Source organism: Talaromyces atroroseus (assembly GCF_001907595.1).
Source record: "Talaromyces atroroseus strain IBT 11181 chromosome Unknown scaffold_9, whole genome shotgun sequence".
Lineage (NCBI taxonomy): Eukaryota > Fungi > Ascomycota > Eurotiomycetes > Eurotiales > Trichocomaceae > Talaromyces > Talaromyces atroroseus.
Genome location: NW_017971441.1, coordinates 187,548 through 201,860, shown reverse-complemented (window position 1 = coordinate 201,860; position 14,313 = coordinate 187,548). Strand labels below are relative to the sequence as shown.

The window sequence follows — 14,313 nt, the reverse complement described above, 5'->3', positions numbered from 1 at the left end:
ATTCCTACCGCATGAATAAAAGTGATCGGGAGACGTGGATATGGACATCCCCATGACTGAAGCCGACCGGACAGCGGCCATCGACCAGCTTCGAAAGAATGTTTTAAGTCGTACATCCCTCACTTTTCTCCCTCGTCGTCAAGATCATTTTATGGAAGATTATTCTAATCTTCCGGGAGCAAAAAGCATGTCTATTCGTAATCGAATCAAACTTATTTCCGATAATTACAGGAGGAAGTTTCTCAGACGTGTTGAGACTGTAGTCCAGCATTCCCGGCAGGCTGAGTTAGATCATTTCTCAGAATTCAACTGGGAAGCCGACGCCTGGAGAGATATTTTTGGTAGACTACGAGATGATGAACGACTCCGCATGTAAGTATCAGATTAGCTTCCGGGTTCCCTCGACAATAACGTGGCGGCTTATCTTTCTTTATCTCAGGGATAAGCGCGAATACAATTACAAGGCGACTATCCTCGATAATGTGCAGACTGAAATGAGTCAAGATACCAAATTGATATATATGGGGAAAAGAATTCCGGACATCACTTTTGGTCTATCCGTGTACGAGTCTGGAGACCCAGAAGATGAGGGTGTTGATGAGCGGGAAAGAAGGATTCGAAGATCCCTTCAGAAAACTCGACTGGGCAATAATATCTGGAAACTCGATGGATTATCTTTGGTCACTGATCCAAAATGGGGTGAACATACTCTTCTTTTCCCATTTGCAGTATACGAAGCCAAGAAGGATCAAAAGTCCGAAGTTCAGGTTAAGCTACAACTGAAGCTTGCATTCAATACCTATCTTGAAATGTTAGACAACCTAGTTCGCCAACCTGGAGAAAAGGAGTACCAATCGTCTGAAAGCAGCATATTTCCCATATTTGGCTTTACTTCCAGCGGCAGTATGTGGAAGATGTATATTGGTTATCTGCCTAATTGCGTTCAAAATGATCCGGATGCGGCCGATGATCCTCTTTGTGATGATGATAGCGTGAGTTAAAATTCAAGACTTTGATATGTCATCATTCCGGCACTGATTTTATCTTTGGTCCTTAGCATATGAAGTTGATATGGTGGGGGGACACGTGTAGTCGCCAACATGCCGGCGAGCTCATTGACATAGTTGACCAAATACATGAATATGCAGTGACTACGCACCGACCATTCGTGGCCAGCCATATCAAAGAGTGGAAAAAATTCATAGAGCGCCTCTATCTTCAATTGAGGATGTCCGGTGATTTAGATCTAGCTGTATCGGGGAAAGATGTGGAACCCGGCTGGTATTCGATAAAGAGCAACGGGATGGGGGTACGCAAATTACTGAAAGCCAAGCGCAAAAAGGGTATGGTACTCACAGATGATGATTTGAAGCGGTCAGTTCTCGAGGCAGGCTTGAATGAAGCCGAGAATACCAAGACTGGAGGGTCTCCCAGACGACGAGGAAGACCAAGGAAGGTGCAGAAAAGAAATGAACAAGCAGTGGCATAGCCGAGTTGATTAATCCATCCTTTAGTTCGTTGGGTAGATTCCAAGGGTTTCATAATCAGCTTTCGATGGTTGACTGCTTAGTTTCCAGCGTTACAATAGGAACCTCACTATAGCCTGCTCACTATCATCGTATGAAACCTAGGTCTACGTTGTCTAACCCTAAGCCGTGCCGGAATCTTCAAGCAAATATCCCTGATTGGTAATATTAAGTAGAATTTGGTGGTATGTATATAAGAAAAAATATAGCCAGCCATTGCTTTGGAGAACGGGAACAGAAGTGGTAGGTCGATAAATGCCGATGTTGCCGCGTAAATGGTTTTTCTGCTTTTGTATGTGTGATATGCGATATAAAACACTTTGCATTTTCTGTTTCACACTAATACTAGATCGTAGTAGAATTTTGATTCAATAATGCCTGTGATCCGAGCGTATATGCAGTCTGCTTTCAGTAGGTGAGTATTCGAATGGTGGAAAATCCACGGGGCTATGTCGGAGTAAACGAGGACCGGTATCACTTGCATAAAAAAAAAAAAAAAAAAAAAAAAAAAATAGAGGCTTATCCGATTTGTGAAAAAACTGGACATTATTATTTTGCATATGTACTTTTCCCAGTATGTGGGTGTTGGCTGTTATACGAATCGAAAACGTGACTTTGCACGGTTGTATGTTTCAAACAACCAGACAACGTCAACTCGACAACTGCATTGGCTGACAACTCACCTGAGCGCCAGCATTCCATGATACCCGAATAACTCTTGGCCGCATGTAGAAAACACGGAATCAACCTTTCAACGCCTTTTGTTTTTCTGGTAGCAAATAACGTGTGATCATGACGTCATGGACTGATGCTTCTGCACCACAACTATATAAACTAGATCAATAATCAAGATGTCTGTTTATTGTCCATAACCCAAAGACAAAAACTGATACCACTCGTTTCCTGCGCAATATTAGGACACATAAACCATCATGTCGATCCCAGAGCTTCAGTGGGCTCAGGTTGCCGAGAAAACGGGCGGGCCTCTGGTATATAAACAGATACCTGTTCCTAAACCAGGCCCTGACGAAGTTCTGGTCAACATAAAATATTCCGGTGTTTGCCATACCGACCTGCACGCCCTGAAGGGTGACTGGCCATTGCCTACCAAGTCGCATTTGGTAGGTGGGCATGAAGGCGCTGGGGTTGTTGTCGCCAAGGGTGAATTGGTAAAGGAGTTCGAAATTGGAGACCACGCCGGTATTAAATGGATTAATGGAACTTGCCTTGCATGCGAATTTTGCAAAAACGCCGACGAATCTGTTTGCCCGGATGCTTTACTCTCAGGGTATACCGTCGATGGAACTTTCCAACAGTATACCATTGGGAAAGCTGCCCACGCCACAAAGATCCCTAAAGGCCTAGCTTTGGATGCTGTTGCTCCGGTCCTGTGTGCTGGTGTCACCGTCTACAAGGGACTCAAAGAGTCTGGGGCGCGTCCAGGACAGACGATAGCAATCACCGGAGGTGGTGGGGGATTGGGATCCCTCGCCATACAGTATGCAAAAGCAATGGGCCTGCGGGTAATTGTCATCGATAGTGGAGATGAAAAGAAGATGATGTGTGAAAGTCTTGGTGCTGAGGTAAGCAATTGCTTGGTTTTTTTGTTTTACATGATGGTCGGCACAAGTATCCTGACTAAATGGATGACAGGCATTCGTCGATTTCTCAAAGTCGAAAGACGTTGTTCAAGATGTCAAGGCGGCAACTCCTGGCGGGCTAGGCGCCCATGCTGTTCTTCTGCTCGCTGTCGCCGAGAAGCCATTCCAACAAGCTACCGAATACGTTAGGCCACGAGGGTCCGTTGTCGCGATTGGTCTCCCAGCTGGCGCATTTCTGCGAGCGTCTGTTTTCAGCACCGTTGTGCGGATGATAAACATCAAAGGCAGCTACGTCGGTACGCGCCTGGATAGCGAAGAAGCTGTGGACTTTTTTGCAAGAGGCTTGATAAAGGCTCCGTTCAAAACGGCTCCTCTGAAAGAGCTTCCTCAAATTTTTGAACTAATGGGTATGTCAATCCAACGTCTTTTCTTGAGTATGCTTCTGACAGGACGTAAACAGAACAGGGCAAAATCGCTGGAAGATATGTGCTCGAGATACCCGAGTAGCCAGTGGTGGCTCAGGAAGCGTGATACTTGCAAACGGTTTTACTGTTCGAACCGTCGTTGGGAGGAACAGAATTGGGCGCATAAGCACTGCCCAAAAGACGAGATGACGCTCTAGTTAGTGAAATTTTGTAGTTAATGTAGTTTCTAATCTTGTTAAATATTTAGTATGGCGATAGATCACGTGCCCGCCCCCAAAGTGCTTGAGACTTGATTGGCTGGAATAAGCTTTTGCCACGTGACGCGCGGCATCTCATTGGTCCACTGGAGTAGAACGTGGCCCGTGGGGAAACTTGAACGTGGTGCGACGCATGCGAACTAATCCGCATTTGGGGAAAAGGACACTGGGGAAGCTGCGCTCGGAGCTCTGAACTTTTGCTCACGGAGTCACTCCCCTCTTTTATCTCCGCTCAATGACTTCTTGCATAGATAGCAGGAGTCTGTAATCCGCTGTGGCACATTGAGCGGCAGAGGAGCCACTTCTCAGCAGAATCACGACTGTCATCATGTCGTCGACTTCAACAACCAGTGTCGCACAGGCGGGCATTTTGAGTGGCAAAAATCCGGCTGTGTACGACTCTAGCAATCCGATTTTGATGTTTATTATCCAGGTTTGTTGTTGTATTCCGAGCGAGTGCGACGCGGGTGCGATGCATGACTAACTGCGCGTTTTCACAAGGCCGGCATTATCATAATCTTTTGTCGTCTTCTGCACTGGCCGCTGTCCAAAATCCGTCAGCCTCGAGTTATCGCTGAAATTATTGGGGGGATTTTGCTCGGCCCATCGGTGTTCGGTCACATACCCAACTTCACAGACACCATCTTTCCATCAGCTTCAATCCCAACCCTAAATGCTGTAGCCAACTTGGGACTCGTGTTTTTCTTGTTTTTAGTTGGCTTGGAGACAGATCTGAGATACCTGGTGAGTAACTGGCGCATCGCAGCCAGCGTTTCAATCGCAGGTATGGCCTTGCCTTTTGGGCTCGGATGTGCAATTTCGTACGGCCTGTACAACCAATTTCGCAATGACGCCGGCATCGTGCATGTGGATTTTGGGATCTATCTACTTTTCATCGGTATTGCCATGGCTATTACGGTAAAACGGCACGAGACAGACTACAAGCTGCAAATACAGATATGACTAACAAATCTCAGGCTTTTCCCGTTCTCTGCCGCATTCTGACAGAGTTGAAGCTGCTTCATACGAATGTTGGTGTTATTGTGCTTTCTGCTGGCGTTGGAAACGACGTCACCGGTTGGATACTACTTGCGTTATGCATAGCACTTGTTAATGCGGGCAGCGGAATCACAGCATTATGGGTGCTATTAGTTGCTGTCGGCTACATATTGTTCCTTTTTTGTGTACTGCGCCCTGTCTTTATATGGTATCTCTGCAGGACTGGTAATCTAGAAGAGAAGGGCCCCAGTCAATCTGCCGTGACAGTGACACTGCTGTTGGTAATGGCATCCGCATTTTTCACTCAGGCTATCGGCATCCATGCCATTTTTGGCGGGTTTGCTATTGGGCTAGTCTGTCCGCATGAGAGAGGATTCGCCATCAAGCTGACAGAAAAAGTGGAAGATTTAGTCGCAGGTATTTTTCTGCCTTTGTACTTTGCTCTTTCCGGTCTTCAAACAAACCTGGGCCTTTTGGATACAGCAATAGTATGGGGTTACGTGATCGGAATCATTGCTATTGCTTTCTTTGCAAAGGTGGCTGGTGGCACCCTTGCTGCTAGATTTACAGGTCTACTATGGCGCGAAAGTTTTACAGTTGGGGTATTGATGAGTTGCAAGGGTCTGGTTGAGCTCATCGTTTTGGTAAAAATCGCTACATCTTGACAAACATGAGGACAATAGTCTAATTAACCTATAGAACATCGGTCTAAATGCGAAAATTCTCAGTCAACGCACATTCACCATGTTTGTCCTGATGGCCCTTGTGACAACTTTCCTGACAACGCCGCTTACCTTGTTATTGTATCCTAAATGGTATCAAGACAAGGTTTCGCGCTGGAGACGGGGCGAAATCGACTGGGATGGCAATGTCATAGATCAAGCACCTTCAAGTGGATCCTATGATGGAGCAAACAAACCATCACTGAGACCAATTGAAAAATTAACTGTCTATCTCCGCCTTGACAGTGTGGCCAATGTCTGTACTTTCATTGGGCTTCTTGGAACTGATGGCAAACCAAGTGAGAGTACTCCCCGCGAACATTATTCAAAGCGAACAGAGCCCAAAGTCGAAGACCAACACGACGCCGGGGAAATCGGAAAACTGCCACTTTTGCATGCCCACGGGATTCGTCTCATGGAGCTTACTGATCGTCTGTCCAGTACAATGCAAGTCTCCGAGATAGAAGATTATTCTTTCTGGGACCCAGTTGTAAACGTCTTCCGCTCATTTGGTCAAATAAACAACATTCCATCAGAAGGCCGTGTCTCGGTTATCCCAGAAACTTCATATGCGGATGCAGTGCTTGATTTGGCTCGTGATACCAACTCAAACCTGCTTCTTGTTCCTTGGAGTGCCAGTGGTGGCCTGAGTGATCGCCAAAGTGTATGGCCGTCCGAGAATTCGTCAACTACTACTGATTTCCCCTATTCCTTATTTGTGTCCGATATTTTGCGAGGTATCACCTCCTCAGCACAGTCCGGCACGCATGTTGGTGTTTTGGTTGACCGAGCCCTGGACATGCCGAGCCAGGAACGCCATGCCCTTAAGCGAAGTGCTCACACAAGGTCTCTGCCAAATATCCGAACAAATTTGGCTTCTTTGACTACTGGAAATCGTAACCAGCATATTCTGTTTCTTTATATTGGCGGTGCGGATGATCGGTTTGCTCTCCGTCTGGTCCTTCAGCTTGCTCGAAATCAACTGGTTACGGCAACGATTGTGCAAATTGACGTCCCTTACTCAGCAAACTCTTCAAATTCGACAGAAATTAGTGACAGGGATCCCCAGAGCTCTACGAATTCGGACAGTTTGCTCAAGGAGAAAGAGATAGACAACAGCTTCTTCACCTCTATGCGGGATTCTCTTTCTTCAGAATCATCTTCTCGTGTTGTCTTCCGCACGGTATCATCGGTAGATTCAAGTTCCAGCGTAGTCAAGCTTGCACTCGAAACTGCCAATAACGAAGCCAGCCAAGCCCATGGCGAGACCAACCTACTCATTGTTGTTGGGCGCCGCAACACAGGAAGCGATCCATCTTCAACTGACCTTGGAGACAGATCAGATACCCGTTCAGTGCTTGGCGTAGTTGGCGATGCTGTGGTTCACGACGGTCCCAAAGCTAGTGTTTTGGTTGTGCAAGTAGCGGGGAGTACATAATAGTATTGAGATCTCTGTATATACGATGATATATTTTCAATGATGATTTAGTTGGAATAAGATTCTGAGTACATATGTTAACCAGCATTATACTTTATAAAATCTCCTAGAATACGTGGGAGTTCTATTTTCTCTAAAGGCCTGAACCTATTAAGCCAACCAACAGAATATTATATCATGCAAAGAATGCATTATCGACGAAGATACCACAGCAGCCACCTCCTTCCCGATTCAAGTACAGAATTTGGGGCTTACTAAGGAAGACTTAGGAACAGGTCCTTCAGCTTATTGAAATTTGGAGAGCCGAGACCAGTGGCAGGGTCCCAGCCGTCAGCAGCTTCGAACCCATGTTCTGTATCACAGCCCAAGTTGGTACCGTTCGTGATGTCGTTCAACACCCACGGGTTAGCGTACAAAACCGGGTTAAGGAAACCAACGGTTGATTTTCCTACTGCGAGGCGCTCTTCGTTGAGCTTTTAATGCGAGTTAGTTACGCCCTAACCAGAAATAACTAAAACGAAAACGAAGAAACGAAGGACAGGGTATGGACTCACGAGAGTGATAACCGAAGCCCACAATGGACTCGCCAAACTTGAACCAAAGAAATGCACAAATTCTGCATCCAAGAAAGACGGGAAATAAGCTCCATTGGCAGCCACGTCGGGAATTCCACGGCCAATACGATTGTACAGACCCTGGGTCGTGTTGACATCAACGTTCAGTTCCTCATAGTATGGATAAGAAGGATTTGCAACCCGGAAGTATTCTTCAACAGCTTCCTCCTGGTACCAAGGCCTGGCGAAGTAGTTTGAGAATCCACCTGCAGAGGAGAAATTGGCTGCAGTGCCACCCAAGTTAGCGCACATCACACTCTCTGGATCCGTGACATCCTGGCCTGGGTAAAGCATTGTACCGCCGACAGACGTCACATAGGGACATCCAGATGGGTATTGCGGGTTAAAGATGCGGGCGTCTGGTCCCAGACAGCCGTTTGCGTTGGGCCCATCGTTGGCGAAGGAGGCGACGCCATAGTCACCGGCAGCAAACAAAAGCGTGTGGCCCTGTAAGCCTAGTTTCAAGAATTCGTTGCATTGGCGTTCGACGTATTTCATTGGAAGGTCCTGTTCACTCTGTCCATACGATGCCGAAATAACATTGGTGGGTTGGTAAACACCACACTGCAGCTGACCTGGTTTTCAAATTAGATGCGTGAACCTAACGGGTGCTGACCAAGTTCCTGATAATGGATTTGTATTTACCTTGATATCCACCTGCTTCGTCGTCGGGATACACAGGGTCGATAGAAGGATCATCGCCAGTTTCACCGTAAGCACTGTATGTGCAGTAGGACTTGTTGCGAAATTAGCCAAAGACAAATTCGACAAAAAGGTAGGAATGTAATCCAATGCAATAAAATGTATACATACCCCATCCAAGGCATCCAGGAAGGTGTTGAATAAGTTGGTAGTAGCAACTTCTGCAGGCTCGTACAGCTGATCGTCGACCTGGTAAAGCACAACCTCCTGTGGGTAAATCAAAGAAAACCTATGTTCAAGAGAAAGTAAGATTCTGCAGCACTAGATCTACTCTTGTTGTCAACAGACAAAGTTTGGGGTGATTAGAACGTACGCCATCTCTATGTCAATGTTTGATTCTCCCCCATTCAAAGAGCTGTATGCTGGCACGGAGTAATTGGCACCATCAATCAGCTGGGGCTTCGGGTAAGTGCCCTCAGGAACCTCATTGTAGATGTATTTCCAGTAGAGGTCTAGATCAGACTTGGCAAAGTAGTCTCCCTGCTCGTAGAGACCGAGGGCATTGCCTGGGTTCGGCTTATTGGTTGGCAAGGGAATATCATACAATGCCCGGATGCATGGAGGTGTCATATTGTAGCTGCAGCTTGCAAGATCAGAGCTTGGTGAGCCGCCAGGATGGTTATGTCCTGCCGGGTTGCCCCAATGAGCTGGTGCATAAGCTGAGGTGCGAGAAGAATAGGCGTTGCTTGCTCTCTTCTCTTTTTTCACAGTGCGCTTGACTGCTTGGGTCATCTTGATTCCCGGTGTGATATAGTCGACGTGCGGTGCAATATGTTCAGGGAGATGGTATCTGTGAATGTGCTTAGTAACCTTCTGTTTTGGTCAAGTGACCGTAGCCTAAGAAACAACAAGAAGAAAGCATATCAACCTACTCATCGCAACCTACACGAACTCGATCACTCTGAGCGTGCTCGTGTTCATAATACGTGGTCTGGAACAGACGTTCGGCTTCCTCGGTGGTCGCATCAAACGCCAGCCAGCCCTTGTTATCGGAGTGGACGATTCGCGACTTATCAATGCCTGCCTCGTGCAGCCAATGTCTAATAGAGTTGACATTTTCCTCCGCCGGGGCAAACAAGTCATGCACTTCTTCCATTGAGAAATGCTTGCCATATCTTTCGGAGGCCGGGTCCGATCTGTAGTCCGCATATACGAATGTATCAGTTTGCGCGGTTCACACCAATAAATGAAGGGCCAAAGAACAAATAGCGTCAAGTCGCAAGTCCTAGGGTTCACCATGTACTTACACCATCTCTGATCCATGGTCAGTTATACATCGGAGACAACAGTCAAGGGCGGAATATACATCACATACTTAGGTATTCAGGTCCCTGATGCAGGTTTGACTGCGTCAATCCAATTCGGATCGGCAAAATTGCGGACCCTTCGATGCGCGTACCCTTCACCCAATCGGTCGCCGGCTGCTTGCGCTTTTCATGAAGAACATGTCTGGAGGACGACGGCGCGGCGACTGCGAGAGCCGTCAGCGCAGAGACGCTGGCAATTTTCAAGAAGAACATGGCGTGAAGTGCTGGATTCTGCCCTCTTCTTTTGCTGCTTCCTGCCCCTTGAAGTTAGCCTTCGTGTTCCTGGGTGACAGCGGGTTTTAGTACCCTCAACCCTTGCTGGCTCGAGCTTTGTCTCACGCCCCTATCTCGTCTCCAGAGATAAACACCACTGATCTGTCTGTCCATGGAGCGCAGGGCCGGGGCCCGTTTCATATTACACGATAATGATTATCTTATTTCACTGGGGTTCTTATCAGTGGTAAAATTATCGTCCTGTCCTTCCGGGGTGTGTTTGGCAGCAATTTACGGCACCCTTTCCTGATGATGTTACATGGCGCTCGGAGCTGTGAAGCTTATCGGTGCCTGATTTACCTGTCTCCACAAAATTTACACTCTGCTTCTCCCTCGGCCAGTCCTGATTGCCGGAGTTTGACGGAACACCGTTATGTTTTAGGCAGGTCATCGCCTAAAATTGGGCGCCCTACAACCTAGCGTTAACTTAGACCTCGTACAGAGATGATGTGCTCCGTACCTTGGCGACAGCCGAGGAAGTTCCTGTCCTTATAGAAACTTTGATCACAAGTTGCGTCTGACTACAAATGTCGCCATAGGCCGACTAATTGTTGTCCCACTAATCTTCCGCGACAAGAGAGAAGCGCGTAGCGGATATGTATACATATGCCATCCATAGGGCGCAACTAGTTGGTGGATCTACGCAAGACTAGACGAGATAGGCAAATACGACAGCAGATGTAAGCACGTCCACAGGAGAACTAAGGCATCTTACATGCGTCTGACTTGCGTCAGCTACTGCTGACAGTGAGGAAAAGTAATCATAATGAACCAAAATTCTGGAATATGAAGACGTATAAGTAAACCCGAAATACCGCCCGCACCCCTGCCTGTTCAGGGGAACCACTGCATTGTTTGCTACCATCCATTTCGACCTCAACAACCTTATTAGTACGTCAAAAAAAAAAAAAAAAAAAAAAAGGAAAAGAAAAAACTACCATGGCTTCAGTGAATCCGTCTGTGCAACAGATTTCTCTGTCGCTGAGTCGCGAGTGCAATGCCATCGCATCCGCCACATCCGCGAGCAACAGTCGCCTTCTACGGGATCTAGAAACAGTGCGCGACTACGTTGTCCCGGTGTTTGCGCCAGCTAAAGTACCAATACCGCTCGACCAACGACTGTCACCTTTCAATGTCTGCATTACCAAGGAGTTTGCGCATGACCTTGAATCTCTGCATCGCCTACTTGACAGAGCTCTGGTCGACATTGTACAGCGATGGTTTGCTGACAAACAATCGGATTTCCCGTCTCGCATGCCTCTGGAAAAGCATGAGGAAGATTTGCTTCAGTGGATTAGCACCCAGGAACAATTGTCGTCTAACATAGTGCCGAAATTCAGCGAACGGTCAGGCATGTGGCGAACGGATTTCTTGATTGAAGGGCAAACGGGTCAGGAAAAGACGAAAATTTGTGAGATTAATGCCCGCATTCCTTTCAACGGACTTTATATGTCAGGCTTGCATCAGGAAGCCACAAAGCCTTTTGGAGCGGCAACTCGAGGTTTCGATATACCTACCGATTTTCAGGTGCTACCCCCTCCCTTTCATTTCACTTCTATTTCTTCACCACAATGGGCTGAAGCTGAGATACTTTGTAACATGCAGAACACAAAGGAGACGATTATGAACTGCTTCAACCGGAGCAAGCCGCTTTACCATATCCACAAGAAGTGGCCGGGAGTTGACTCTCGTCTGTTTGCCTTGACTTACAAAGAAGCAACCGGCAAGGACGTGGTAGACATTCAGCCATCCCAGCTGCAGGTGGAACAAGACAGCAGTTCCCCTACGGGTTGGACCTTGTATGCAAAGCTCCAAAACGCCGATGGAGAGAGTCGGGCCAAAATAGATCAGTGCGCAGTGGAGCTTTTCCAGGAAGAAATCGGCGAGATTGATCCCTTGGTCTTGAAACAGTTGGCATCATGCAGTGTTAATGACTTCCGTACTATCTTATTATTACACGACAAGAGAATTCTAGGCGTTGTCCAGCAAGAGATACCCAACTTAATAGACCGAAATGTGCTTTCGGCAGTGGAGGGAATGGCTCTTCGCAACGGTATAGCCGAAACCGTAATACCGGGATCGAGTGAGGCTAGGCGGTTACTTGAAGACGCTAAGCAAGACCCCCTAGCCAAAAATCAGTATATTATTAAACCGGTACGCGATGCATCTTGTAACGGCATACGGTTCGGTGAGCAGATGGATCAGGATGACTGGCTGTCGTTCTTAGAGCGGATGGCGAGCCGAGCCCTTTATCCGGCTAGTGATGATGATGCATGTGTCATCCAAAGACTAGTTGATCATGCAAGGTACGACATAGTGCGCCATGATGTGGACGTCGCCAAGACAGAGCAGTTCCATCTGATCGGCTCTTGTCATATGATTAACTCGCAGACGTTCGTCTTTGGGCCCTGGAGGATCGGCGACAAGGTGCATGTTGGCCTAGCCCCGGGGGCCGGGGGTATCGTGATGAGCTGCGTCTTACGGCCAGCTGATCTGAATAATCTGGATGGCAGGAAGGAGGAATGACTGTGGATGGCTGGATAAGGTCTTGGTATGCATAAGTATGGTAGCACTAGCTGTGGGAATTATTAATCTGCAACCAATTTGTTGTCCAAACATGTCCAAACATGTCCAAGCACCAGCATTATATAGATCTGTCCCGGTTTTCTTTTATCTCCCAAGCGGAGTGACTCCGAGCTAGGCCTTCTGTCGGACCTGAAACCACTCTAGTGCCTGATACACGTTGATATATACATACATACCCCTGGATCTCTTTGTGTTGGTTGTACATTGCAGCTATAGTCGGCCGCCGCACGAGCAGTTTTCAAACATAGACTCTAATTTTTATTCTGTTTGGTTGACCATCGCACATGCATCAGAGACAGTGCATGAAATTTGCCCTACATTCTTGGATATAACCATGCTACGCATACATCGTACGTAACAGAGGAGTAGCAAACCTATCCAACTCGCTCTACAAGGAGAAGCAAGATCACATTGCTATCTATATAACACCGGACACTAGTACCAAAAGCTACATACTTACGCACAAAGTTGCTGCTTGAAAGTCATGATAATGAATACCTCTAAGTTTTAGTAAGGGCCATCATAGATATATATCTCCCTAAGCCCATACCAAAGCATATCAAATTATGATGCTGAGAAAAATTGATACGATCGGTGAGCTTAGAAAATCAGAATTAAGCTTTCCTCTTTATTATTAGTCAAATGCCTTATTAACATGATTTAGAAGTGGGGAATTTTACTTGCATTCTACATCTCATTGGATGTGATTCCATGTTCAAATTGTACCCAGCAATCCCAACGCATTGTTCGTTAGCTCCTCATTTTAGGCATAGATAATTTTCCCGATACAAACAGACAGGTATGCCACGTCATTGAAATATGAATCAGAAGGAGAAGCCGGGAGACTTGTCTTCCCATGTATGAGTTGCACACAAGTCTTACGCCAAAAACGCATCTAAACAGTAGCCGATGCATGGTAGCTCTACAAACAGATCTTGATTATTGGACAAGCTTGGAATACTGTCTATGACCTGCTAGTGCCGGTTTTTCTCCTTTCTCATCATTAGACGCATGGCTGGGACCATCCTGCAATTTACGGCGGGGGAAAACAATCAGGTATTGGCTCAGTGGAAAGAAATGCATGTAACTACCTAGGTAATCTTTGAGCTTCCTGGTCTACGGAACTAATATGAGTCTCTGTCCTACAACTGACTAGATGCAGGATAAACACACTTTCAAGAATCATTGCCTTACATTTCAATATAAAATACATTTCAGTCAACATCACATTTACCCCTCGGCGAGCCAAATAACTCCAAGCCCGCAGATTTAACCGCATTATGCTATTAGCATAAATTTTTCCGCGAAAACTGGGGGCGGGGCTGAGGGGGGACAGTGTGGTCTAGGTTTTCAGTTATGCACCGCTCAGAGGCAATTTAAGGACAAAATGAAAGAGGAGAGTCTAGGACTCAATGCAGTGTTGTATGCAGGCCAGCCACCGCGTCGATATGCAGAAACGTATGGATTCCGGGACCTCGACTTTCATATTTAGCGCAAATGCGGATCCTGTTTTATAGGTTGGATGATCATAAGCCACAATTTGGCGGTCTACTTTCAAATAAATCTATACGTAATGTTATTGCTCTCAGGTTTCGGTTCTAAGTCTCACAATATTGAACCTAGGGATAGTATTTTGATGTCGGCCATATATACCTAGGTAATTCGGTAACGAACGCCTCTCAGGCGCGCACCTTTCTGAGATTTCCAAAGTAATCCATGTTACCTATCAAGGCAAACCTAAGCAAAATTTCAAAAATAGTATCGCTGGAGGAGTCAATAGTCTGGATGTAATGTCGATCGATCGCGATCACATGGTGCTCCAAGCCCCGACGGCTGAAGGGATTGCCAAATCGGGAAATTTTC

At 46.6% G+C, this 14,313-nt stretch overlaps 5 protein-coding genes across 5 annotated transcripts; 4 read left to right on the top strand and 1 right to left on the bottom strand.

Moving 5' to 3' along the window:
- Nucleotides 1–52: 52 nt before the first annotated feature.
- Nucleotides 53–1,489, top strand: UA08_06454 (hypothetical protein; the record flags this gene model as incomplete). Its single annotated transcript, XM_020269230.1, has 3 exons — nt 53–372; nt 440–992; nt 1,058–1,489. The coding sequence occupies 3 exons, from the start codon at nt 53–55 to the stop codon at nt 1,487–1,489; spliced, it is 1,305 nt and encodes a 434-aa protein (XP_020118337.1).
- Nucleotides 1,490–2,458: 969 nt separating this feature from the next.
- On the top strand, nt 2,459–3,634 carry UA08_06453 (Alcohol dehydrogenase 1; the record flags this gene model as incomplete). Its single annotated transcript, XM_020269229.1, has 3 exons — nt 2,459–3,109; nt 3,180–3,534; nt 3,588–3,634. The coding sequence occupies 3 exons, from the start codon at nt 2,459–2,461 to the stop codon at nt 3,632–3,634; spliced, it is 1,053 nt and encodes a 350-aa protein (XP_020118266.1).
- Nucleotides 3,635–4,137: 503 nt separating this feature from the next.
- Nucleotides 4,138–6,968, top strand: UA08_06452 (hypothetical protein; the record flags this gene model as incomplete). The annotated part of the gene is made up of 4 exons (XM_020269227.1): nt 4,138–4,242; nt 4,311–4,727; nt 4,787–5,452; nt 5,508–6,968. The coding sequence occupies 4 exons, from the start codon at nt 4,138–4,140 to the stop codon at nt 6,966–6,968; spliced, it is 2,649 nt and encodes an 882-aa protein (XP_020118324.1).
- Nucleotides 6,969–7,222: 254 nt separating this feature from the next.
- Nucleotides 7,223–9,804, bottom strand: UA08_06451 (hypothetical protein; the record flags this gene model as incomplete). Its single annotated transcript, XM_020269226.1, has 8 exons — nt 7,223–7,441; nt 7,523–8,157; nt 8,228–8,318; nt 8,396–8,513; nt 8,598–9,074; nt 9,157–9,420; nt 9,532–9,538; nt 9,600–9,804. The coding sequence occupies 8 exons, from the start codon at nt 9,802–9,804 to the stop codon at nt 7,223–7,225; spliced, it is 2,016 nt and encodes a 671-aa protein (XP_020118325.1).
- A 999-nt stretch (nt 9,805–10,803) lies between these two features.
- Nucleotides 10,804–12,390, top strand: UA08_06450 (hypothetical protein; the record flags this gene model as incomplete). Its single annotated transcript, XM_020269225.1, has 1 exon — nt 10,804–12,390. The coding sequence occupies one exon, from the start codon at nt 10,804–10,806 to the stop codon at nt 12,388–12,390; it is 1,587 nt and encodes a 528-aa protein (XP_020118269.1).
- Between the last annotated feature and the right edge of the window lie 1,923 nt (nt 12,391–14,313).